The sequence below is a fragment of the Plectropomus leopardus genome, chromosome 17 (assembly GCF_008729295.1).
Source record: "Plectropomus leopardus isolate mb chromosome 17, YSFRI_Pleo_2.0, whole genome shotgun sequence".
Taxonomy (NCBI): domain Eukaryota; kingdom Metazoa; phylum Chordata; class Actinopteri; order Perciformes; family Serranidae; genus Plectropomus; species Plectropomus leopardus.
Window position 1 is genome coordinate 24957574 of NC_056479.1, and position 27791 is coordinate 24985364.

At 40.0% G+C, this 27791-nt stretch overlaps 2 protein-coding genes across 2 annotated transcripts; one reads left to right on the forward strand and one right to left on the reverse strand.

Moving 5' to 3' along the window:
• Positions 1 to 583: 583 nt before the first annotated feature.
• On the forward strand, positions 584 to 13748 carry znf598 (zinc finger protein 598). Its single transcript, XM_042504883.1, has 12 exons — positions 584 to 919; positions 2892 to 3004; positions 4269 to 4398; positions 6084 to 6295; positions 6410 to 6627; positions 6752 to 6845; positions 7010 to 7197; positions 7522 to 7600; positions 8059 to 8930; positions 10096 to 10279; positions 10435 to 10582; positions 10766 to 13748. Exons 1-12 carry the CDS (start codon positions 746 to 748, stop codon positions 11138 to 11140), a joined length of 2787 nt encoding a protein of 928 aa, XP_042360817.1. The 5' UTR covers positions 584 to 745; the 3' UTR covers positions 11141 to 13748.
• A 5747-nt stretch (positions 13749 to 19495) lies between these two features.
• syngr3a (synaptogyrin 3a) lies at positions 19496 to 27725 on the reverse strand. Its single transcript, XM_042505443.1, has 4 exons — positions 27552 to 27725; positions 24130 to 24364; positions 23084 to 23229; positions 19496 to 21033 (listed from the first exon to the last, which is right to left on the reverse strand). Exons 1-4 carry the CDS (start codon positions 27651 to 27653, stop codon positions 20824 to 20826), a joined length of 693 nt encoding a protein of 230 aa, XP_042361377.1. The 5' UTR covers positions 27654 to 27725; the 3' UTR covers positions 19496 to 20823.
• Between the last annotated feature and the right edge of the window lie 66 nt (positions 27726 to 27791).

The window sequence follows — 27791 nt, forward strand, 5'->3', positions numbered from 1 at the left end:
AGAGACTAACAACATTTAACTTGATTTTAAGATAATCTCAGCTTTCTCCAAAAATGCACATAGGTTGGGCATAATTCATGTAATTTTCATTAAAAATAATTATTTACAAAGCATAATCAATGGAAAATGGTGACATAATTGTTAATTTAGTAATTAAATTTAAAATTGTCGTAATATATTTTTATAACATATTTTTTTAATTTTAAAATACGTATTGCATTATTGTGATACATTATTGTTATTACATTGTATTTATTATATCATAATATATACTATAAATTCATTTTCAAAAATATACAGTAGTTAACTAAGTTTCGTATAAATACTACCATGCATTAAATCCTCCTTACCCTCCTAATCTTGGCATATTTGCTAGTTACATAATAAAAATCCAGAAATATAGCAGTATATATTTATTGTCTCGGACTTTCAGTACATGTTAATATTCCCAAAGTACAGTACTTCATATCAGCTCAGACCTATGGCTCAGACCGGTGTCCGGCACCTTGGGACACACGTGGAAAAGTCATGATCGCATGCGCAGATAGACAGGCGTGCGATAGGTCTAAGCAGCACCGCACCATAAGTCAGCTGCTCCATCCTTATACTTTACAGATCGGAGGAACATTAGTCGGTATGTGACGCGGCAGTAGCTCGGACTTTCATTATTACGTAAGCGCTCCAGCGGCAGTGTCTCTGTCTCATAACAAACAGTACGAAAGTTAATTTGTGCCTTTTCACCGCCATGGCTTCTAAAACCACAAAAGAAACCGAGAAACACTGCGTCCTGTGCTGCCAAGAAGTCAACATCTTCGCTTTGGGAAAATGCGACCACCCGGTTTGTTACCGCTGCTCCACCAAAATGAGGGTGCTGTGCGACCAGAAGTACTGCGCCGTCTGCCGGGAGGAGCTCGACAAGGTTCGCATTCCAACGCTACTGTGGGTCGGGGATGGCGCCTGGTGGTGCTAACTAGGCCGCACCGCTTTTATAGTCTTACTGTAGAAAAACAAAATCAAAATGATATCACATTAGTCTGATTATTAGTAAATGAAAGGCATTGTAATAAGACTTAGAGGTGTCTACCAACTGCTCAGACTGTACTTTTCTCTCGCTGTCACTAGCTTAGCTAAGGCAGCTCAGCTAACATTAGCGAGTTAGCGAGCTGGCTGTGCCATAAGTCAGGTAGCTAACAAGTTGATAGTCAAAACAGGCGCAACCAGGCTTATCGTGTTTAATTAATGTGACTATGAATTTGTGATTTAATGAACTGTCAATGCATTTAGCTGGTTGAACATGTCAGCTGACACCTTAAACAAATCAGCGTGTGCACGTTGTATGCTTCAGCGGTGGTTGCTACTTGCTGGTTTCTACTTCTCTGCTGCTGCTTATTTTGTGAAAAGCTAGGCCTTTTTGTAGGTTATAGTCTCTGCCTGCTTGTGACCAATTCCTTGTATGAATTGGTCTTCACGGGTAGCTGAATAGGTTTCAGTCAACTTATCAACTCAGCTGGACAGTGTCATACAAACTAGGGCCTCACCACCTGGCCTCACTTCCCACCACTCCCTTCAAAAGTAACGTTAGCTGTCAGCAACTTTTGCATGTAACGTTAGATGTTATGAGATGTTAATTGTCTACTAGTATAACAGCAGGTTTTTGTCAAAATTTGTTGGCCAAGTTTGTTTACACAACCTGGAGGACTAGCTCGGCCTCATGAGGTGACTGCATTCCCACAATTCCATATTACATGAGATCTTTGTGACAGGTGCAGCATTTTCAGTCTTTAGTTTTACCAAAATTACATTGTAAAACCTGCTTTGGAGTATCATCTTTAACAGTCAACTTCAAGGCAAATTTAGTTATGTACCACATTTCATACCTAAAGGGAACCCACAGTGCTTTACAGATTAGTCAAGTCAAGTTATTGCTGTCCAATCACAAACATGCCCCCAAGGACTGAGCAGGAGTTGTTTCAGTTAAATGCCTAAATGATCTATACAGTCCAATATCAAAAATTACAATCAGCCTCGGAGGGCTTGACAAAATCCAACATAACTCTGTCTTTTGACTGTCACAGTGGGTAAGAAAAACTCCTTTTTTTAACAGGAAAAAGTAGTAATTATTACTCCTCTACTTGCCTCTATGTATGTGTGTAGCATGATATTTTCAGCAGACAAGATTAGATAAAGTTTAATTTATCCAGAGGGATACTGCTTTAAAACATGCAATATACAAGGACTAACATAACAGCAAAAAGAGCAAATGTACAGTGAATATAAAATCCAATATGTATAAAGAAATATAAACTAAATATAAAACTAGTGAACAGTAAAGTGTAAAATATAACAAACAATAGCTAACAGTAAGGTGCAAATTAGGTTTGCAAACGTATGACATTTTTTACAGTATGATAACCGTCTCTGAAAATATCACAGAATTTTTACAATTGTCAGTCAACATTACCCTTAAACGCATGAAAACTGAAGGGTTATGATTTGGTTGAATAAAAGTTTTACTACTAAAATTGAAAATTGAATTGAAGTATGTGTAAAAGAGCTACATTTTGAAAATAATTAAAGTAAAGGTTAGAATCTCAGTCCATTTGCCTTTTTACAATAAGGTAGATAATCAAATGTACAGGTATGATAACATTTTTATTTTCATATCGAGGCATACCTTGAAACCAGTATATTGTTGCAACACCAGTACAAATAAGTGCAAACCATTATGTACAATGACACAAATAGGTTACCAGTATGAATGAGATATATACTGTGGTTACATGTAAATAGATCTGAGGTAGTTAGTCTGGATTGATTGCATGGCTAATACAGAATGTTTACAATTATGTCCATGATATTTTCTGACATTCTGACTGTCACATCGTTCTCAGGTGGTGTTCGTGAAAAAACTGGAGGCCTTCTCATCTCTGCCCTACCAGCAGTTCCCCTGCGAGAAGAAGCATGATATCTATTTCTGTGATGAGATGATCTATGCCCAGTACAGGTACTGCTTTGCTCCATTCTCCCCTCTTTATGATAGTGTTATTCATATGCTGTTAATAATTTTAACTCTGCTGTCTGATGATCTAAACAACTACACAAACATCCAAATGTTGGTAACACTTGGGTGGGTTTGTTTTTGCCATAACGTGACTGAGAATTGAAACTGAAAACTACTCTCACTGAATAGAAAACATCTGTGTTAAAGAAACTGTCGCTTAAAAGAGACAGAAGGAGAAAATAAATCAGAACATTATCATCGAAAAATAATATTAAAATATAACAGGGTGATAAGACTTTAAGTGCATAGTCAGAAAATGAAAGAGCCCCCTTAAGGGTCATACCGAGATTCACTTTTTGCATTCACTGGCAATATCTTTTCTGGTCTCTTGCAATAAGTGCTGCTCTCACTTGCGGTTACGTTTGTGTTCCCTGTCAGTACTTTTATTCTTCGTTTCCTTTGAGCCGTCTATTTCTGCTCAGCTGCTCCCAGCACAGTACCCTAGCATGGATCATCTCATTGGATTCCTTTGAACTGGGCATTAAGTATGCTCATATAAAACTGACCAGTCTGATTCTTTTTGTAGCAGTCCTGTCCTGTCCTGTATTGGTAAAAAATTGTTTTTTAAAGAAAGTTTTGATATTGTCTGTGACTCTATCTGGCTGTCAGCTGTGTTTCACAACATTTATTACAAGAGAATGCAAAAGTATTGCTAGAGAACTGCAAACATATTGCAAGGGAAAAATTAGCAAGTGTTACATTCATTCTTTATTGGTAACAAGTATACAAATGCAAGTGATTTGATGCCAGTGTTTCCTTCTAAGTTCTTTTTTTGCCATTGCGAAATTTGTTTCAATTCCAAACTCTGAAGTCACTGTCCTGTGTTTATAGAAAAGCTTTTGTCATCTCAGCATGCAGTAACCTGATGAAATAATCACTGTGGAAAGATGTATACAGTCACACACAGCATAGCACCATTTCCAAAGTGTCGACCAAATTGTGCAATCAGTGCATGTGTTTGATGTGCAAATATATAGCAGCCAGGTGCAGATAGATGGAGGGTTTAATCTCTGTTAACCAACAGTGGAAATCACCCAATAACAACAAAACAATGCGATGGAACCCTTGATTTACTTTTCTAGTCAACAAAAGTAAAATAATTTACAGTTTTAATCCAGACTGTATCTCCTCTGATTGTGTGTTTGCTCTGCCTCAACACTGATTGAATTTTGTGTGTGTGTGTGTGTGTGTGTGTGTGTTTCATCAGGCATCTGCTGTTGCCGGAGTGCCTCCGCTGTTCAGAGCCGAAGGTCTTCTCCAAGTTTGAGGAGCTGGAGCAGCACATGAGGAAGCAGCACGAGCTCTTCTGTTGCAAGCTCTGCTCAAAGCATCTCAAGGTATTCACAACCCCAAGCAGCTGATTAAGAGGCCTGTCGTATAACAGAGTAGTAAAATCACAAATATAGAGCCAAAGCACAAGCAGTCCTCAGCAAGAGATTTGTTCATTTTTAACAGACCACTTTTGAGTATATTCGCTCAAAAGATTCTCTGTGCTTTGTCATGTGCAGCTTCGCATTGGTACTTTTAAGAATGGCCACGTTCTCAAAACATATGATAGACTGCCAGTATGAAGAATTAACATTTAGGAATCTGTCTATTCTTGAGTTTTCTCTTTCGACTTTTCTCTCTTCAGAACACGCCGTGTTTTTTCTGACTCACTTTTTCTGTGTCTCACTCACTTCAATATAAAGCACACATTTGATTGGCTAAGCAGCATCACAGGAGATGATTTAACACATGCAATTAGTCTGTAAGTTTCCTGATTGCTAAACCAGTGCTACAGTGTTACACTGGATGAAATGCTTTGTCAAAATGTAACAATTCTCAGTGGTTTATTAGTTATAGGTCTGTTTCTAGATAATGTGGTGTCTGGGTCAGGACTCGGGGGGTGGAAAGGGGTGACAGGTTAACAAGTGGGTCACGTTTTGGTCATTTAACAACAAGAGGGATAGCTTTCCCGTTTAAACAAACTGATCAAACTCGATGCACTAAGTAGATTGACCTGTTTTTTTTATGACCAACGATAGAATCGATATCTGCTAAAATTTCAACAGCACACATATGGCTGTAGACCAGGTCAGGTGATGGTAATGAAGAGATATGGTAAAATGTCACAGATGAGACACTAAGGAACATTTAAGAATCCCACTTTGGGACAAATATAATCAATTATTGTTATTATAATTTTGTGAAATTGCAAATTTGTTGGTGTTAAAGCCCTCATGGTTCACCATGTACTTTACTTTCGCACCACTAGAGGGGACCGTAGCACTAACCTTGACAGTGGTACATGAGCACATTGTTGACCTGATATAAATTGGAAATGTTTCTAATCTTGTTGCTAATTGATGTAGACACCATCATGTTGTCAAGCTTACAAAGAACAGCTCAGCCTTCACACACTACAGCACTGGCTTGTAAATGATATTTAGCTGCACATATTGTAGATGCAGTTTTGATGATGAGACGATGTTGATGAAAGGGTGACAGTAGCAGCACATATTGTACTTGTGAGCTATGTTGCAGCATCAACCTTTATGGTGCCGATCCTGATGCTGCATCATTGTGACTGTCATGACCAATATTTTTTGGCTATATCTCGATGCACTATATATATATCTTGATATTTTTAAATCCCCTCAAAAGCACTTCATTAATGCTAGAGCTGGGAAATGGAATTGAACATCACAATTTTTATTTTTTAAATTTATTTTATGTATTTATACTTACCAAATTCCCTCTTTGATGTGACAGTATTCTAGGAATGACTATTGGTACTTTGAAAAAAAAGTATTATAACAATTCCATTTTTGATCAGTAATCATTAGTAATGTAGATATGACTGAGTAGGTAAAGGCAAGTATTAAAGCAAGTAGAGCTGTGTTTTTACACTTTCTGCAACACAAATTGCCCTCTGGGACAAATAAAAAAATTGTATTTAATTCATTAAATTAGAAACTAGAATAAGTGTATTACTTTTCTAGATTTGTTCTTTAGACTTTACCTCTCTCACCACCAATAGATCTTCTCCCATGAGCGCAAATGGTACAACCGTAAAGAACTGGCACGTCACAGAGCGCATGGAGACCCGGACGACACCAGTCACAGAGGACACCCGCTCTGCAAGTTCTGCGATGACCGTTACCTTGATAATGATGAGCTGCTTAAACACTTGCGCAGGGACCACTACTTCTGCCATTTCTGTGATGCCGACGGTTCCCAGGAGTACTACAGGTGTGTACAGCCGATTTACACACACACACATACACGCACACACACAGACATAAGCTTTTTTTAGTCACTCTAGTGTGGTTTTTGAAATGTGGTTTCTAACCCTGCTATCTACAGCGATTACCAGTACCTGAGCGAGCACTTCAGAGAAAGTCACTACCTATGTGAGGAGGGCCGCTGCGCCACAGAACAGTTCACTCATGCATTCCGCTCTGAGATCGACTACAAAGCTCACAAGGCTGCTGCACACAGCAAGAACCGAGCAGAGGCTCGACAGAACCGCCACATCGACCTGCAGTTTAACTACGCCCCGAGGCAGCAGAGGAGAAATGAAGGTCAGTGAGGACTTTGTTTTGTGCATGTGAGAGACTGACATCATCTTTATATTTAGAGGATTACTGTTGGTATCATTTTAGTTCAAAGGCAGTGATGTAAATAAAATGTGTGTGTGTGTCTTAGGTCTGGTGACAGGGGAGGACTATGAGGAGATGCGTCAGAGTCGAGGGGGAAGGGGAAGGCTTCATGGGGGACAGAAGAGCTGGAGGTACTCTCGGTGAGTCAGAATTAACAGTGCTGTGTTGATCGGATGGAGGGTTGTGAATTTATCATAGATGAGCATCAGACTCACCACTTAACATATCATGGGGTGGAGTTCTTTGTAAACAGCATGAAAAAGCTTTGCATAATAAGAAAAATGATGTGTGTTTGTCCATGCAGAGAGGAAGAGGACAGGGAGATGGCAGCTGCTATGAGGGCATCAATGGCAAAGCGCAGACAGGAGGAGAGAGGAGCAATGCAGGAGAGGAGCGCTCCCAAACACTGCAGAGAGGAGAGGACTGAGAGACCAGAACCAGAAGAGCCCAGAAACAGGACCGGAAACATCAAACAAATAAGTAAACCTCCAGGTAAAAAATCAAAATGTTCAAAGTTTACTTACAGTTAATTGTATAGTTAATGTATTGTTTTTGTGTTAACCATTTGGTTTACTTACACAGCAGACCCCCATATTGTCTTGTTGCATCACGGGATGGGAGTATTTAAGCTGTTAAGGGCTGATACAAGTATTGCAAGTCAAACTCAGTCAAACTCTCACACACCTGAGAATCATTAAACAGTCTAAAAAGACAATGAATTCATTTATCTATAAATAAGGCCTTAATTTTGGTCAACCTCTATACTGTATGAACCCTGTCACAGTGCTGATGTATCTCTTGTCACCTCTTTAACAGTGAGAACAATGAAAAGCACCAGTCCAGGGGAAGAAGAGGACGACTTCCCAGCTTTAGGAGCCACAGCTGCCCCATCCATGTAACTTTTTACACACAGATCAAACAGAAATTCTCACAAACCACAGTGGGATGAAATGTTAACCTGGGCCATCATCAGTTTTCAGGCACTTTTTGCAAGCATTAAAACCTCTGAAACCTGAAAAAATAGTGGTTTCTTTAAAAAAAAAAAATATATATATTGTAAATGTAAATGATTATAAGTGTGTTAGAAAACATGGGGAAAATTTTCAGAAAATATAATAATATTTACGTTTAACATCATGTCAAAGAAATATGTACGTGTTTGCATATCAGCATGTTTTCAAGTCATTCCTTTTAAATGTATTTTCTTTTTTTAAAATCTCTTTTTGTGCTTTTTTTTTTAGTGATTTCTTGTCAAGTTGTTCTTTACCTCCTACCAGTGTTTTTCAAAAATCTTCTTTTTTTTATTTGCTCAAGTTTTAAAGGGCTAATTTTCTGTTGTTTGTATCCCACCAGGGTGAAGTCAGCTCCAGCGATAACAGCAGCACATGCGGCTCTGAAAGAAGACGACTTCCCGAGCCTCTCAGCTGTAGCTGTATCATCCCCCATGACCCCAGCTTACTCTGCGCAGCCAAGGAAGACTTCGTCCTTCCAAGAGGAGGATTTCCCCGCTCTCGTGTCCAAAATCCGGCCTCTCAAACACACAGCTAGCACCAACTCCGCCTGGTCCAACCACACTGCTGCAGCTAAACCCATCTCCCAGCCCCCTCCATCCTCCAGACCTTCCCCTCCACTCTCCTCTGCGCCCTCAGGCCCTCAGCTCCTCTCGTCCTCAAACTCTTCATCATCACGGAGGAAAAAGAAAGTCGGGGACAACGGAAAGGCACCAACCACCCGGTCTCCTCCTTCCTCTGATGACGATAACGGAGGATTGACGCAGCAGGAGTTTCGCTCAGTGCCCACCATGTTGGATATCTCCTCTCTGCTCACTGTTAAAGGAGGCAACAACAAATCCTCCTCCGTTGCCTCCAACCCGACCGCCAGCACTGATCCTCCTACCTCTAAAGCCAGTAAGAAGAAGAAACAGCAGAAGAACACGGCTGCTCCCTCCACTTCTGTGTCTTCAACATCAGGGACGACACAAACTGTAAGTACGATCTCAGTGGAAAAGGCAGCACAAAAGGAGAACGTCCCTGAGAAGACCTGGAACAAACCGCCCTCCAGTTCTGTGACGCCGACACTCCTGAGTGGGTTGGCTAACGGCCACTCTGAGAAATCACCACCTGCCAGTAAGAAGCCAGCTGTGGCAACCTCTCATCCCAAGGCAGACCCCCCTGCTGAACCAGAGGAAGAGTTCCCTGCTCTCACGACCAAGAACCCGCCACCAGGTACAACGACACTTATCCCTCAGGGCCTGCTTTGATAATACACACACTCGTATCGCTCTGAGCACAAAATGTGCTTTTCAAAATTTAAGCTTTAAAAAATGTTATACATTAATATGATCTCCTTTCATTGAGTCAATTTTTTTAACCAACCATTTCTAATCATAAATATCGAATATTCATCAATTTTCAGAATTTTAACCTTTTAAATTGTCTGATTTTTGTCATGATGCCACTGTGTTTTTTCGATAAAAAAAACAAACAGAAAATGAATTATTTTCAATATACTACTTGCAAAGTAGTTGATTATCACAGTCTGGGATATGTCAGTGATGAGCAGCAACACTGATTGTGACAGTGCACCTGATGGAAATAACGGGTTTTCTCCATATGCCAAATATGGTAAAAATGACATCATCAGATGGAGAATAGTAAAAATTAGGCATTATGCAAAAGCCTAGAATGAATCCCAGAAATAATACTATGCTTGTTTTAATGCTTTGGCGGCTGTGAGATCAAAAATCGCAGTTTGAATGCGTTTCAATGGTGCATTTTTTGCACTTAACAGTATGAACGTAACAAGTGTTTTTAGACTTACTGTAGGAGTGGAGCTGGAAAGTCCAAGATTAAACAAAAATTTTTCAAAAGTTATGCCATACGTATGAACACAGCCAAAATAATAAAAAAAAGAGGAATGAAAAGCGCGTCAAACAGTTCCCAAGGGTTAATGAAGGAAAAGGAATTGGTTTCATCACTAAGAAGTTGGAGGTGTGCAGCTCTTCATCAAACAGCTCACTGTGGCTGTTCCTGATTGTTACATTGCTCCCGGCAATATATGAAACTTGTCCACTGTCTGCATTCTTGATAAAAGATAGCAGTAGGCTACTTTCACTGACAAACACATTGTATCACTTATGCCAACTTCACGATAAAACTCAACTCATGTTTTGTCAGTTAAATGTGTTAAATGTGAAGCTGCAGCAGTTAGAAATGTTTGTTTTACATCAGCAGTGACTGAATACATCGCTCTACAGATAAGCGTCATCAGTGAATACCTTTTCACGTCAGACGTGCGGTGTAATAACACTGATGTATTCACAAGTTTAATGCCAGATGGGCAGATATCCTCAGTGTTGCATTCCTAGCTGACATTATGTTTATCTCTCAGGCTTCAAGTCTTCCTTCCCGCTGAAGGCGTCAGCTTCTGCCCCATCTTCCACTCTGCCCCCATCTTCCACTCTGCCCCCACCTCCACCCGGCCTGGGAGTCTCAGCCACTAAACCTCCTCCAGGTTTCACTGGGATCCCCCTCAACAGCAATGTGGTGGAGCCCGCTCCGACTGCAGTCAACCTGTGAGACACTCTCCTGTTATAATACATGATCTCATTCTGGTTTATTTGTGTTTAACAAAGATTTTGTTGATGTCAGTGTTTGTAGTACCTTATGAGGTATTAAGTGGGTGAATGTGTGATTTCTTTTTAATTTTATTTTTTTATCGATGTGCCAGGCCACCGAAGGTGTCGAGCAGTGGTTACCTGGTGCCAGATGACTTCCACCAGAGAAACCTGGATCTGATCCAGTCCATTAGAAAGTACCTCCACAACGATGAGTCAAAGTTCAACCAGTTCAAAAACTACTCTGCACAGTTCAGACAGGTACTCTCCACGTAATAATCAATTGGCCCTGAAAAACTAATATTGATTGACCCTTAGTTTTTAGATGTGGATACAAAAATGGACACAACACCACAGTTCTGGAGCCCCAAGTAAATGTTTGTGTGTCGATAACTCGGCAGCTTCCTTTCTGTGCTTCTCCTGACTGTCTCTCTTTGTTCCCAGAGCGTGATATCAGCAGCGCAGTACCACAGCAGCTGTAAGGACCTTCTTGGAGATGACTTTAACCGCATCTTCAACGAGCTGCTGGTGCTCTTGCCGGACACTGGCAAGCAGCAGGAGCTCCTGACTGCCCACGGAGACTGTAAGGCGCTGGAGAAGCAGTCCGGCACTGGAGGAGGGAAGAAAAACAAGAACAAGAAGAACGCCTGGCAGACGCCGACCACAGTGGCCAACACTGCGGCTGAGCTGGATTGCCAGGTGTGCCCCACTTGCAGACAGGTACTTGCCCCTAAAGACTTTAACTCCCACAAGACCCTGCACATCAGGGACAGTGAGGAGTTCCCTTCCTTGCAGTCAATTAGCCGTATCATCAGCTAGCCACCTCTTGTTTTCTTTTCTCCGCTCCGTTTGCAGTTGTGGGGCGATTTATCAGTTTCAGCCAGAGTGGAAAACAGTTTCCCATGTGACCACGTCCCAGTGGAGTTTGGGGCTTATAGCTCATGACGAATTGGAATTTAAGATGGTTTATGGTGTTTTTGCGTTTAAAGGGGATCATTTTGATAGGTTCGTGTGAACGATTTCACAGTTTAAACACACAGGGTCGCTCCATTACAGCTCTTATTTCCGCTTTGAGGACGTCTCCAGCTGGCACTGGCACTGGCAACGTCAAACTAAAACTGTTGATTTTATTTAATGAAAGAGGACAGACAAGCTAAGGCGTTACTTGAATTCATCGCTCCCTGACACAAAAATTGTATTGATATACATTTTTTACCTTGCTTTGTGTTTTCACCTTAACAGAGGACGACAAAATGTATTTTGTTAACATCAGAACTGATAAAGTGTGTATGTCTCCCCCAGCGGGGCCGCTAGGTTAAACAACAAAATAAACACAAAGGTTCGGTTCAACGTTCAGCACCATATTTATTTAAATGCAGCTGTTTAATTGCTTTTAATTGTTCGTTGCTTCATGCAGAGGAAGGCATGTTGAGTGTTTGAGTGGGAGGATTGTTCCTGTTGTGTGGGAGGGTGAGTGACAAGTTATGCTGCTTCAGGAATTAGAACAATTTTTTTAATGTATACCAGCTTTTTTAATTGTCTTCACTCACCATTAGACATGATTTATTGACAGATGGATTGATTTATTCGGTGATGACCAAACAATAAGAGTGTCCTTGCATGCTTTTTACGGTTAGGTTTTAATGATACATCTACTTTTTTAAGGTTTACTATGCAGGATTGTCTGTTGTTTGTAAGCAGGCTCGCGCAACCCCAGATTCATTCTCGTTGGGTGTTTTGCCTCGCTGTAATTACAGTTTTTTGATCATGGTGTCTCTTAAACCCCTTTCACTTCCTGTTTAAGGGGCAATATTGCATCATTGTGCTGCCTTGCCGTTCTGTGGAAAAGGTATGATTGCTGAATAGGGGATAGAGTTGTCAAGCAGACAGCAGAGGTAGTAACAGCACCAAAACGACGTCTCCGTAAACAGGACAGCCAGCAGGACGGGACTATAGGCTGGACAGCGTTACACATGCGACCCACTGCGGGAAATGAAAAAGCAGCTAGAAGCAGTTAGCAGTAGGGTTGTACCCGAATCAGAATTATGTCCGTTAAATTAGATTCGGCTGTTCAATTCAAATATTTGATGGTGGCATTCATTTAATATAGTAAACAAGCGAATGGTGCTAATGACAGATCGTAAATGCACAACAAATTTTTTTGCAGATCGTAACGTGTTAACTTGCTGTGAGCTGTAAATTCACCACTTCTTCACCTTATGGTGCTGTCGCTCTCTCCCTTCGTGCCGCTACGTGAATGTCAGCAGCTGCTTGTACCAAAGAGTTGTATGAAAGTCAAGAGCACTCACTCTGCAGCAAAATCTGGGGACCAAAATGTTCCCAGAAGCACACTGCTTAGCACACTGAGCAAAACAAAAAACAAAAAAACAACTGCTTGACTTGAAGAAATCTAATTCGAATGAGGGGTCTCCGACTGATCATTTAAATCTCCAACTTTCTTTAGGCAGCCCTACTTAGCAGCTAACTCAAAGAAGAAGAATAGCACTTTCAAATGTCAGCAAATTAGGAAAAAAAGATTCGGGAGCTCCTTAACCTTCTGGGAGATCGACCGCCATGTAACAGGAACAGTAAATGATTGTTATTGCCATGTTAATACCCTATTTATTATTTATAAATCTCTGCTGAAGTGTATGTTATATTACACATTCAGGGCCGATGCCGTTATGTCACAAACAAAAAAATTCCGCACCGGAGCGACATGATGCCACTGTTTTTTGGTTCTTTGTAAAAATGTGAAGGCAGCGCAAAAGGAGGGACTTAGCGTCCCTATAGCGCAATCTCTGTGTAAAAACGGCTTTGGATGCCTGCTTTTTGCAATCTGGCACCTGGTCATTATCTTTTTGTAAACGTCCTGAGCACGGATAATAATTTCTTTTTAAAAAAAGGCAGAGGACAGGATTTCTGCAGAAAAATACATTGTATAGACATTGTTATTAGGGAAATCCTGCATAGTATACCTTAAAGGATCTGTGGTGAAATGAGACATTAACCATTGAAGTTACCAGTAGCTCTTTTCATTCAGATTTTATTGAGGTATACATATTACTATAATGAGTTTATCATTAACAAATGAATGCTTGCAACACAAAAAGCACTGTAATTTTCACACTCTCCACTCCTCTGCCTCCATTTGATTTCCAGCTTTGACACACTGGGCATGTTTACTCTGTTAGAGGGGGACTGGTCACATCCAGTACACAATCTGTTCATCTTCTCTCTCAGGACCCTTCGCCTGCACCACTGCCCACCTGGGTGTGTGTCTGTCCTGCGTGTGTCTGTCGTGTGTGTGTATGTGTATGTGTGTATGTGTGTGCCTGAATGAGTGTGTAAATAGAGTTTGTCTATACATCACACAGCAGCTCACACTATTTTCTGTCTGGCTTCAATAAAGCTGTTTCTGTCAGCACTGTTTGTTTCTGTATCTTTGTTGGTGTGTGTGTGTGTGTGTGTGTGTGTGTGTGTGTGTGAGAGAGAGAGAGACAGAGAGAGAGAGGGAGAAATGTATGGTGATGGTGTCACACGGGTGTTTTATATTATCCTGTAGTTCCTGGGACAATACTTGCCCCATAAAACAAACTGTGTGTCTTCAGAATCAGCTACGTGCCAGTATATCAACTATGTGTGATGTATTATGGGGAAAAGCAAAACTACAAAGTAATATGCTCTTTTCCCAGAAACACAATGTTCTACGTTTTCTTAAAATGTGGAATAATTCCTCTTTTTCATTCAAGCCTTTAATAATTCTACCAAACATGGTAATTCCTCAGTTTTTTGGATCCATACTGTACCGTAATGCCTCAAATATTGAACTATGTCTAATAACTCAAATTATGACTGTCCATAAATGACTTTAACGCATTCATTTTTTAAAAGTGACTATCCCAAGTTGACTACGTGCAGACTTTGGAATCTGCCAAACTCACTGAGTCAAAGTTGACTGATTCTGGAGATGGACACGAGTCTGTATCTGTAACTGTAGTTCATTCAATAATTTTGTTTTTCTTAGTTAACTTTAGAGGAGATTTCAAATATTATATGTATATTGTGTAATGTCATATAACCTAAAAATGTCATCACTAATGATTCCTCCTGTAATCTGGTACCTACTCTGAAATAGAGGCTGGGAAAGTCCCTTAAAAATGGCTTTCTAATAACTAAAATTATAGCTAGGTCTTGTGGTGCATCAGAATGAAAAGTTCCTCCAGTCCAAAAACAGCCGTTGTTACATTATTCTGCATTGTCATTTTAAGCATGGGTGTACTTTGTTATGAAATATTGATTATATCGGCTTTAAAAATAATACATGACACATTAAGTCAGGGACAGAAACAGGCAGTCCAAAACATGTTTTCTTTTTTATTCGAGTGACGGTCAGACTGCAGTCCAGAGACATTCAGGTAATAGACAGTGACACACATCTCTGTACACAGCGTTTTTACACTGAAGAGGTCAAACACCCTCCGAACAGGAAGAAACAACTCAGAAGAAACATGTTAAAGGGGTAGCACGCTACAAAATCAATGTTTACTTGTTTTTTGATCGATGGGGATTCAGTTTTTATTATCAATATTATGGGGGGAGATATTGTAACATCCATGCAATGTGTTATTATACTGGAAACCACATGACTGATGGCGTCCGCGTTACTACATATCACCTTTTTATAATCTCAGTCTAACAAAACGACAGCATGATCACATAAAACTTTGATTTTGGCGCCGATGGCCCCTTTAAGAGTGGTCAAACAAAGTATTTCCAACAAAGAGTGCATTCTAGTTAATAAATAATCATTATTAATATCATTTTTATATTTTCAGTAGTACAGGACAAACCATACCCGAGACAGCATCACACACAGGTTCCATTTACTTCAATAACGTACTGAATTTTACAATCAACCAATACCACGGTAGTGTACATGGGCCAGAGCACAAAACATAGAGAATGCTTGTAATATTATTTTTATCTACCACACTGACTGAAGAAGAGACCGAAGCACTGAGGACAATAATACAACCTGACCTGACAGTACCCCAAATGACCTTAAAGTACCCCGACAATACTCCAATACATCAGTCAATACCCTAGTCTTACCCAACCACAGGTTACTAGCTGTCCGGTAATATCCAATATTTAACGGCCCAGTCTCCAGAGGAAAATGTATGCATTGTACGTTTCTGCAAACCACGGTTATATTTTTAAGTTCCATCCGTATCGCACAAAGATTTCTAAAATGATGCAATTCTGTTTGCATGTACTGGCTTTGTCAGATTTGTGACTTGCTGTGCATCCCAATATATAGTATGCCAAAAAAAGATTTAGTAAGTCCCAATACATATTATGTCAAATGTAGTATGCTGAAAAATATACCAGGATGTTCTACTATATTTGGGGGCTTTTTGCAGTATGCAAGCCAGCATGCTTTTCCGGGTATTCTGACCTACAGTCCTCTGCATGGCAGCAGATTTGTCACATCGACTGGGCTGCAAATAGATGTCATCTCGTTGACAGCTGTCAGATGGAGCAATGACCGATAATAGCGCGTTCAAATGACGAATGACTAATAGGAGTATAGATTCTTTAAATGAACAAAATAATCATAAAGATTATCAACAGCAAAAGGATAAAACTATGAAATAAGATTGACATAGAAATTCATTTGTGTTGTGAATATAATTTTAGAAGCTACAATGTAGCTTTAACTTAAAAGCTTAAAGTACATACATACATGGTTCCTAAAGTAACAACAGCAGAGCTCTGTGGGTTGACCTCTGTTTCTGGTGAACTTGGCAAATGTCGTTTTTGTTGTATTTTCCAGGTAACATATGAGCAAGAGGGTCAAAGTCCAGAGTGTAATGTTACGAGACAGTACATAGTATCTCCAAATTGTGTGCATACTGCATGCAGCAGTATGTTCTTTTTAAGGACAGCTGCAGTACCTACTAAAAGTAAAAGAAAAATTATGCAAGTCAGAACACAACCTTTGATAACAAGCAAGCTGCAATCTGTTAGAGACCAACAAACAACACGGGTTGTTTTTAGTGAGCTTTCGCTGTTTCCAGCAGCGATTGTGCCGCTGAATGTAGATGATTTAAAAGCGTAATGTTTTCCTAACCATAACCAAGTGTTTTTTGTTAATTGCAGCATTGCTGATGTTTCAGCATATCAATATTGTACAAATGTTACATATCGATGGTTTGCAGAAATGTAAGATGGCAACATTTATTCTGCAGATTGGGTTCGATTCAACGAACTAAACCAGAAGTTTTTCCAATTCTAGCATAAATGTTCACATCGTAGTCCCAGAAATCTCGTATTCACATTCATATTAGAATGAACAAAAAAAAGCAGTTGCTTCAGGAAACAGTTGGCAGTGATGTTCACACAACTTGTGAGCTACAACATGAAAAACAACAAGAATAGTCCTTTCACCGAAAACACTTCATGGCATAACCACTCAACCTGAGAGCAGTGGTGTAGTGGATGGTGTACACACCTCTTTTTCTGCAAGTACACAGATGTATAGAGTATATACCCAATTCCTCCTCTGAAACCTACCTGTCTACGCTGCAGTGCACCCACTTCAACTACCATGACACCACTGCCTCAGAGTGTTTGGAAAACCCAACCTGAAACCCCTTCCAGTAATACTCCAGCAGTGTTGCACTGAACCAAAATCCTAAAATAAAACTGTTATCCCTCAATTTTGAACATGTACTAACCTAACTATGCACCCACTGACAGACAGTCAGGGGAATTAAATGTTTATAAAAAGCCATGCTTACAGGTAAATCTTACACTGAGTGGCCTCGGCTCGGTTTTACAGTTTTAAAACTTAATCCTTTTTCGTGCTCGAGCTAGAACAAACAGAAATTTGCTTCATTTTTATTTGCTGTAAGACTAAAGGCAGAATCTGCATTGTTAATTTGTGAGCCGATATTTCAGTATCACCTGTTTTGTGTAGAGTAGGCCACCCTTTTTAGAGTTTTTGGGACCATGTATGTACTTTGTTAGCCCGAGGCCCTACAACCTTACTACACTTTAAAGTTCAGTTCCTAGGTGCAGAAAATTACAGACAGCATTTTGGGCAAGCTTCATCCAGAAGCAGTGACACACGTACACACTTGGGCATTTACATGTATTATTAATAAGATCATGAGTTGAAGATAACGTCACTGACTAAACAAAGAGTTGTTTGGGGTCACAGATCTGGCAATAAACTGTGATTAATTAAACACAAAAAGGAATCCTGTTATCTGCACTGATGGCTGGCGAATCTCACTTTGCAAAGCAACTTAAGAATTACATAGTATTCATATATATAATGAGATCTATACAATTATTTCATGCATTATTATCATGATTACTTTTAGAAAAGCCCCAGTTGTCACACTGCTGCAGTACCTTAACTGGTCTGCAGAGGGCGCAGTTTACTCTGTTAGAATAGCAAGCAAGGCGTTCAACAGGTCAATTATATCTTTAACATGTTTTATATTTGGCTCTGTTCATTAAAAAACTCTTTAATACATTGTAATTCAGATATCTTGATAGTGACACTGATAATATATTAAGCAGAAAGACTATTATTTTTATTTGGGGGAATAACTAAACGTTCGATTTCTTCCTCTGCACTAAAACTTTGACAAACACATGTTCAAGAAAATAAGTTTTATGCACCACAAAATATATCGAACGCCACGCATTCGCACGCTCTCGCACACATCTCTCATTCATGCTAATATACGGGCACACTTGTTGCACGTGGACGCACTCCTCAAACACACACACACACACACACACACACACACACGCACGCACACACACCAAAACTACAGATTTGCTCATGGCGAGTGTACGTGAACCACAACACAGACACTGCTACACACCGACATGGTTGGCATGGTTACTATCTACATCAGGGCCCTTAGTGACCAACATCCACCCAACCCTGTCCCTGTCACCATGGCAACAAATTCAGAGCCCCCCACCCTCCCTCAGTGGCAGGACTGCAGGATCGATGAATTAGCCAGCTAGCGATCCTGAACATCCCACAAACAGATTTTTCTTTTTGCCTGAGACTGCACTGAATCTTCCAGCAACCCTCGCTGAAGAAAAGCTCGTCTGTCGCCCCCCCCGGCTTTGTGATTACATAAAATCCTATAAGACAGTAACAACATAGTAGTAACGCAGTAATCAGAAAGACAGCAATAAGAACACAGGGCAGTTTGGCAGCTTCTAAAACGTAAACATAAACAGACCTGACTTATCCAGAGTCTCCCCTCTCGCCCCATTTAATACACACAACACCCAACGTAGGACACTGTCTCAAATCACACTGCATACATTCTCTGGTGCCATGGACAGATTAAGAGATTTAAGGGCCCCTGGACACAGACAAGTTGAAGACCCCCCACGTCCTCTTGGTGGTGGCCTTTCTGAGTCTCTTTGTGGTTGTTTTGCATTGTTTTTAAGTCTTTAAATGGTCTTTTTGTGTGTCTTTTTCATCTTTTTGTCTCTTTGTAGTCATTTTGAATCTCTGTGGTGATTTTGCATTTCTTAGTCGTTGTTTTGCTCGTCCTTGTCCTTGTTTTGCATCTTTTTGTGGTCATTTTGAGTCTCTGTGGTCGTTTTGCGTTGTTTTCAGTGTGGTTTTTTTGTGTGTCTTTGTAATTGTTTGCATCTCCGTAGTCGTAGTTCGTTGTAGTTCTGCATCTCTTTGCAGTTGCTTTTACATCTCCTTGGAGTTGTTTTGCTTCTTTTTGTTGTTTGTGTCTCTTAGTGGTCATTTTGTGTCTCTTTGTAGTCTTTCTGTCTCTGTAGTCATTTCAGATCTCTTTGAGGTTGTTTTGAGTGTCTTTAATGGATGCTGTATGTCTCTTTGGTCATTTTGAATCTCTATCTTTTGAGTCTTTCCAAATCTCTTTGAGGTTGTCTTGTGTCTCTGTGGTCATTGTGTATCTTTTTGTGTTTGTTTTGAGTCATTAGTGGCAGTTTTTGTCTCTGTTGTTGTTTTGTGTCTCTATTGTTTTGCATCTGTGTCTCTTTGCCGCCTTTTTATCAAGTTGCAGTCTTTAAAAATTGAGGTTGTTTTGAGTCTTTTTGTGGTCATTTTATGTCTCTGTGGGGTTTTTTTTTCCATCGCTTTGTGGTCATTGTGCATTTCTTTGTAGCTTTTTTGTAATTTTGCTATTTTGCTTGTTCCAACAAGAAATATTAAAAATCACTTCAAACAGAGGCTCCGTCTGGTCCAGGGGCCTCCTGAGCCCTTGGGCTTATGCTCCATGGGCCAATCAAATAATCCATCGCTGCCTGGCACAGAAAAATAACAGACTGATAAGTGATTCATTGTGGATTAAATTTTCCCCTTTGAAATCTGACCCTTTTTGCATGAACAAACCAGAATCACGCAGATTCAGCTGTTGTGACAATGTAGTCGAGAAATATTTGCATTGTGACGATGTTTTTCTTTAAAATGTATTAAAATAATGATTCCACCACACAGAGGAAGACCGTCAGTGCTTGACAAGATGCTTTAAGAGCTTGCTGACAAATATTAATTTAATTTAAATTGGCAACAAGCTTTTGTGGATGTGAGATTCAGACATAACTTCCATATCTTGCAAACTTCAGTCAAGTAAGATCAACGATTTTAATTTGGAAATTTGCCTGAGATTTGTCGTACAGTTCAAAGACTAGTATGTAATTTGAGACAATGCCTAAAGTTGGTCTCATCTGACGGTACTTATCCTACCTACAGTACAGTATATAACTACCTACAGACCTACATAAGAATGTGAGATATTGCACTTAGTCACAAAACGTTTTTGTTTTTTACAGCATGTGGAAATCTACTAAATTAAGTCACTGTCTGAGACACACAGTACAGTATGGCACTTAGTTGATCTCTAAGTTTGGAAACATGCAGATTCAATACACATGATCACTTTTAACTGCAGCAGGGAGAGGGGGAGGAACGACCAGACCGTACTGTAGCTTAAAAAAAGAAAAGAAAAGATTCCCCGTGCTGTTTGTATGAAAGGGGATTCTGATACTCGAAAGAATGAAAAGAATAAGATGAAGGTGGCGTATGTGAGTGCCTTCTGCACTATTTTTATCTAACTCTTGCTTTGTGGTGGAGCCACTCACTTTTTGATCCCTTCATCTCTTTTTTTGTTGTCAAAATAGTGGCCTCCTCTCCAACATTTCCTCCTCTTGTTTTCTTTTTCTCTCATCTGCTCTGATCTGAGGATTTGCGAAAAGTTCAAGAAAAGTGCAGATAAAGCTGGAATGTTACGGAAGGAAAGGGAACGAGAAGAGGGAACAAAGAAGGGGAGGCCTTTTTTTGTAAAAGAATTATTGAAAACTCAGCCCAGATCAACACATGAAACGACTGCAGGTTTAACATCAAAGAAAGCAATTTTCTATCACTTTCCTCTCATCCATCTCCCGACCTTCCTCTTCCACCATCAGGTCTATCCTATCTAGTAAATGGGAACCTGGTATGTGGGTGCTGCGTTGTTCTCGGTGAATGGGGGGCTCTGGTAGGCCTCTGTGGTCTCGGTGGTGCTGCCTCCAGGTGAATTGGACGGGTACGGCTGGGTGGGCGCGCCGCCGTCCATGTGCTCCGTAGTGAACAGAGTCATGTCTGTGCCGAGCAGATACTTCTGGACCGCACGCACTGTTAGACCAGCCTGCAGGGGGAAGACAGAGGGGGGATACACGGTAAAGATTAGAGAAAACAGCGCTAGATACTGCAGTAGTCAAAGTAATAATAAGCCATAATAAATCATGAAAGCTGGATTTTAGCTGATTGCATTTGCCTCTATAGGAATAAAGTTACCTCGACTTGCCTAAAAGGAAAAGTTTCATTTTGGAAAAACTGCTTATTGGAACATCACTCTCATGTCTGTTCAGCCCAAAATCAAAGAAACACATTTTTCCTCTTACCCGTAGTGCTATTTATCAGTCTAGGTTGTTTTGGTGTGAGTTGTATATCATATTTATTATTCATTATTTTTACTAATTAATTTCTTGCAATTTTTGGGAATTTCTTGCTCATTGCCCTTTTTGAAAGAGGTCAAATCTGTTTTCTCAGGGTTCAAGGATTTCAATACTTGTGAAAGGTGCCTGAATGCAGCACAAGAAAAGTGATGTCGATACAGGTGTTAAAAAGAAATCAATCTTCTGATCTAACTCTCCACAAGAAAGTGAATAAGGGTATTTCCCAAAATGCAGAACTATTCCTTACAAGAGTTGCATGTGACAATGTTTAGATGGTAACAACGACACCTCTAAACTTAATAAACCTCATTCACTAGTTAAGTAGGGGCAGCATAAAAACATCAAGCCCAATTCGGCAGATGCATGACCAGTTTCTCATCATGTCAGAAACAGATTAATGTTGATAGTTTAGCTCATGGATAGATTATCATGACCAGGCACTGCGGGGCCGAACTGGTCAGGGTGCGTTTTAATCCAGAGCCTCTGTTTGAAGTGCTCTTAACTTTTCTCTTTGGAAAGTCAGGTTGCTCAGTCAGATTGGTCTGATTATGTTTCTCCAGCTTGGCTCAATATAAAGACATAAATCTGAATAAAAAAGAAATTTAGTGTGTGATTTTGTATCTGGCAGCCTTTCTTTGTCTTCACTGTGATTTTCAAACCAACAGAAGCACTTTGAAGTCATAGCTGACCTGCCAGATGTGGTTAAAAAATATGAAAAAAGAAAATACCCAGAGCCCATTGTCTCATAATCTGTCTGTGATCTAGGTGTTATTGAACATTTATCCAACAGCTGTGTGTATTTTCTGTGATCCTGATGTGAAAAATTGAGTACAATGGCTTGTTTTTTAAGGTGCAGGAACAGTTCATTTTAACATTTCGGTGTAGGAGAGCAGCTGTCACTCATCTATAGGCCGGTCTGCGCTTATTAACAATAACCCTCACCCAACCAAAAGCCTACTGACTGACTGAGCCTAAATCAGCCCAGTGTTAAGGGAGACGGCCACAAAACAGGCTGCAACGTAACCACTCTGGGCACCGGTTATGTGCATCCACTAAGTGTTTGTTTTTGCCACTGACAGGCTCAGATTGTTATTCTAAGTTTCTGACAACATCATGGAAAATATCCCTACAGATACAGACATTTTTTTTAAAGATTAAGATACAACCTTGAATTTGCTATAGCCAAACCACCAGACTCCATTTAAATAAACAGGAATTTAAGCATTTATAGAGCCAGCAGATTTTCACATCTAACTAGGTGAAGTAACCCTTCGAAACCTAAACAAATTCTTTCAAAAGCTTCGGAAGAGGGCAGTGAGCTACTTCACAAGAAATGCCCCCCAAAAATGCAAGAAATCAAAAAGTTAGCATTACCTAACTAGGGACAAAAAAAAGAGTAAAAAACAAAAACATCAAGAAAATGAAATGGACTGTGTGGTCATGCCCTAAATGTTTACATTGCAGCCTGTTTTTTGGCCGCCCGCTGCAGCGTTCTCACTCGAAATGGGACCTGTTTCAAAAATTGTTGTTAGTTAGGCTTTCAGACACAAAAACATGGGAAAATAGGGTCCAGGTTTACAAATACCAAAATTAGCCTTTAAAAATAACTTGCCAGAAACAGGTAATTAGGTTGATAATTCTATTTAAATAGAATTTGTCTTTTTGTGTAACAAAATGATCATCTGACGTTGCATGTGAGTGTATATGTGTCTCTATGTATATGCAGTTGCTTGCTCTCACCCAGGTGATTATGGAGAAGAAAGAGAAGGCGATGGCGGCCCGCGCTGCGTCTGCACCCTGGTTGAGTGGCAGCTCATCAGGCGTAGTCCGAGACCACTGATTGGCCAGGAAGCAGAAACTTACAAAGTACAGGAAGGTCCAGAAACCTGCAGGAGACCAACAGAACAATAACACTCTGTTACAACAGACAGAAAGGTAATTTCCATGTTAACTTTCCACATGAAACACAACAACCTGCAGGTGCTGATTTCTAAAATCTGGGCCAGCTGAAGCATTTCTTTGTTCCCTTTAAAAACAGAAATACTCTCACTTCTCTAATACCTTTTATGTGGGTTCACAGGCTTGTTTTCTCTGGATGTCTTGTGGTGTAAGAAAGCTTTCATCTGAAACAAAGACGCCGCCCAGTTGGGCTACTTTTTGTGGTATTTTGGGGAAACCCAGCCTTTTTAAAATCCAGAAGTAAAGCACAGGCCAACTATGAAATGTCCACAGTGCAGATGCTGTGTCTTGCACTTCCTGACTCTTAAAGACATAAGGGGCTGTTCATTACTATTGAGAGGGGAGGGGGTGGTGCAAAACTGAGGGGGCACTTTAAATATATTTTTAAGCACTTTTTTTTCTTTCTGGCTGAGTGGAGGGAATATCAACTTTAAATTATCATACCCTCAAAGCCCCAAAACCCACATGCTGGCTTTAAAGGCATGTGTTCTTTAAACATTTCCAAAATTACACCATTTATCGTAGCCAGAAAATGTGAATTAATTTCCCCCAGTCTGTTTAAAATAAAAAAAACTGCCAAAAATATTTTCAAAGAAAAAGAACAAACGAGGAGTATTGATGGTGTTTTATAGAGAATGTGTGGTCGCTAACATTTGCCTCAAAGTCATGGAAATCTATTGGTTAAGTTGTGTATGAACCTGAATATATAAAAAAAAACAGTCACAACGCAGCCAATCCCTACTCTGATAAAGCACAGTCCCAAAGAAAATTTTATTCATGTCATCTGTGTTTTCTTGTGTGTGTAAATAAGACGATCGCCTCCTCACCTGAGAAGCCGATCTCAACCATGATAGCCTTCTTCCTGTCTTTGACAGAGCTGATGGAGGAGAACTTGTAGTCGACCAGGAAGAAGAAGGAGGACGCCAGCAGGCCCACCAGGCCCACGAACACGCCGTAGTTACAGGCGTCTGCGTTCTTATTGTAGACGCAGTAGAGACGCTCGCTGCCGATGTTGACATAACCTTCGTTCACGATGGAGGCAAAGACCACCAGGGAAAATATCTGTGGACGAGGGACACAAGTAAAGGAGGTAAGATATTAAAATTCAAATTATTCCCTAAACTTTAACTCCTTAAAATTTGAGCAAATTGGCTGGATTTATTTGAAAGCAATGAGCAACTTTAGAAGAAATGGCCCCCAAATTTGTAAGAAATTAGTAAAAAGTACAAAAGGGATGAATTGAATTAGCTCACACACAAAAGGAAAGCAATTTAAATATAAAACAATAAAAACAGGATTTTACCTGCAAAAAGAGTGCTTAAAAAGTAAAAAACAAAACACAAAACTGTAGTATAATTTTAAATATTTGATTATGATAATCATAAATATAGTTTTCAACTTGATTACAATAACCACCAAAACTGGCTTGGTCTCTGTCAAAAAACATGGGAAAGAAATGAGAAGAAAAGAAGAAATGACCCCAAAATTAGCAGGACATTACTAAAAAAGAAAAATACCTGAAAATTAGTGGGAAAAAAGTTTTAAAGAAAAGACAAAAGAAAAAAGGGAAGTGACCTGGAAAAGGAGCTTTCTTTCTCTTTTTCCATAAACATTTTCCCTTGCTTTTTAAAAATATTTTTCAATCAACTAATTTCTTTCAATTTGTGGGACATTTCTTGGCACGTTGCTCATTTTCTTTTTTCCCTTTTCATTTGAAAGAATTCAAACCAAATTTGATCAGGGTTCAGACTTTTAAATATCTGTGAAAAGCGTCTGAAAGTAACACAAGAAAAAGTGATGTTTATCCAGGTTTCAGAGGGTTAATTCTCTTCTTTTCTTTACATACAAACATTGTTGCAGAGTCACTGGAAACAGGACTGTAACTGCACTGCTCGAGAGCGCCTCTTCGAGCGTGCTCAGGCCAAAGGCATTAACCTAATTTCACCCTTTTTCTCTCTGACTGACTGAAGAGGTGAATGCTTCATTTCCCCTCAAGAATCACATCGTCCTGAGGCGATGTGTATACCAAAACAGGAAGTGCGATAAAGGTTGCTACAGCTTTTTCTATAAAACTTCCCCCCCATTAGTTCATCCAGTTTTTATGAACAACACCACGTCTTTATGGTCTGATCTGTATATCTGTGTTTCCTCCTACCTCTGATCTGGACACACTGATGCTGATCAGCTGACTAACACTCAGTGGCAGAATAGGGCCATGTGACACACACATGCACACACGCAGAAATGCACTCACACTTGGGGGTGTGGGTCATATGATGGTGGAGGGACACACAATGGGATAATGTCCGGTCCACATTTTAAACTAATCACATGTGTGGATTTAATCTGAGCAGAGACACTCAGGTGCCTCTCAGTCGATCAGCACGCTAAAGCTGCTTATGTATCAAAGTAATGCATCTCTACGTGAAGAGAGAAACTAAAAAATACTACTGCATATTGTGTGTATGTGACATTTTTAAACCCAGTTAAAGAAAAATTCTATTACTGACTATTTTGGCAGTGATATTTCTCTAATTTGTGATATTTAGTGCACTAGAGAGTCATTTTCTAATTTGTAATTTACTTATTTTAGTCCGCTCAGCCTCCCTGTCTCATGCGCTTCACTCTTTCTGTTACTTATTTAGTAAAACTAAGAATTAAGAGAGCTGGAGAGAGCAGCAGCATCTTTAGCCAGTGGTTAGTCACTTTAGGCACATTTAAGCGCTACACTCAGGTACAATTTTAAGATAATTTGAAGAAATTTTGCTTTTCTCACATGCTTTCACGAGAACGAGGAATCCAAAAACAAAGATAATTGTTGATGCATTGGAGTAGTAGGTGTTTAACAACAGCAAAACTTTATCAGAACATCTGTTTGCAAACTCTAATTTTGGGGTACTTTCCTTTATTGTTGCTTATTATTTTTTTCCTTTTTTGTTTTAAGAAATCATGCCAATTTGCTTAAGTTTCAAATGGTTAAAGAAACTGCAAGAAATTAACACATTTAGAAAAATATTTTTTTAAAAACTAGGGAAAAAAGTTTTTTATGATCATAATTACATATTTAAAATTATGTAACAACATTATAATTTTTTAAACATTCTTCTCAGGTCACTCCCTCTTTGTTTTTGTTTTAATTTTAGTTTTATTATTACTATTATTATCATCATCATCATTATTATTATTATTGTTGTTGTTATTTTAGTTGGTGTTATTATTTTAACCATTTTTTAGGTAATTTTCTTGTATATTTTTCTAATTTCTTGCTAATTTTGGGGCACTTTCAATGTGTTTCTGAAAGAAATCATTCCGGTTCGCTTAGGTTTCAAAGGGTTAAAGCACATCAGGCCAGATTGTTTCAAACTGATTGATGTTAAATGATTGAGGCTAAACGTATTCAGAGAGCTCAGTGGTAAATCATGTTTAACACCACCTCCACTATAAAAACCCAAATATGATCGCAAAGAAAACATCCACAGTCACCGGATACTCATTAATTATTCCTTCCCATCTCGTGATCAGATCCTCCTCCTCTGTGTTTCCCCGCACTGTTAAAGGAAGACCTTCTGTGTGTCACCCAAAGGTGATGCGTTACATCAAACGTCAGGGCACGACGCGTCTCCGCGGCTCTGCGTGCGTAATGGTGATCACGGACCAATCACAGGTGGGATGACGGACGACGGCCGTTTAGGGTAAATCAGCAAAATCATTAGCTGGAAAGATGATTTGCGACATAAACGAAGACAGTGTCATAAATAATACATGATGTTTGATATAAAAATAATAATAGTTGACATGAAAAAGAGGAAACAGGAGGCTGAGGGTGAATCGGATCTTTCTTATTTTCCACACAATCCGCTCTTCTTCACATCTGATTTTATTTATAAAGCACTATCAGTAGAGATTTTGAAAAAAGAATATGTCGTTTTTTGTGACAGAAAAACATCTGTAGCGAAACCAGTTTGATGGTCAGGGTGTCAGACAGCCACAGGCCTTGGTTACACCCTGCACGCTACATCTTTGACATAAATACTCCGATATAAACATCCATTCTTTGCTTTCTATTCACACACCCTGCTTATCAATTATCGCTGGATTTCTGGGCTCTATATTTGCAGTGAGAACACGTCACGGGTCTCGCGCAGCAACGACAACAGAGAGCCCCCCACGCACGCACACACACACACACACACACACACACACACACACACACACACACTTAACAGCAGTGAAAAAAACGCGCTCTCACCCAGGTCAGCACTCTGAGGATGGTGGTCGGCTGTTTGGCGAAAGTGATCGGGTCCACGGTGGTCCCGGTCCGGCCCGCTCCGAACGATCCCACTCCGTCCATCTTCTGTCTCTCTCGGTGCGCTCCTCGCGGCTCCACGCTCCCGGCTCCACGGCAGGATGGATGCGCTGCTGCTCTCTGCTGTAGGGACGGGTCCAGCGCGCTCACACGCACGCACTCACGCAGGCACAGGCGCGCGGA

Excerpts from the sequence above, each read along its gene's own strand:
- syngr3a (XM_042505443.1), bottom strand. The coding sequence starts at position 27,653 with ATGGACGGAGTGGGATCGTTCGGAGCGGGCCGGACCGGGACCACCGTG. Across the intron at positions 24,365-27,551 it reads TCCTCAGAGTGCTGACCTGG|ATATTTTCCCTGGTGGTCTT; the intron begins GTGAGAGCGCGT and ends CCTCGTCCACAG. Across the intron at positions 23,230-24,129 it reads GGTTGAGATCGGCTTCTCAG|GTTTCTGGACCTTCCTGTAC; the intron begins GTGAGGAGGCGA and ends GGTCTCCTGCAG.
- znf598 (XM_042504883.1), top strand. The coding sequence starts at position 746 with ATGGCTTCTAAAACCACAAAAGAAACCGAGAAACACTGCGTCCTGTGC. Across the intron at positions 3,005-4,268 it reads ATGATCTATGCCCAGTACAG|GCATCTGCTGTTGCCGGAGT; the intron begins GTACTGCTTTGC and ends GTGTTTCATCAG. Across the intron at positions 4,399-6,083 it reads TCTGCTCAAAGCATCTCAAG|ATCTTCTCCCATGAGCGCAA; the intron begins GTATTCACAACC and ends CACCACCAATAG.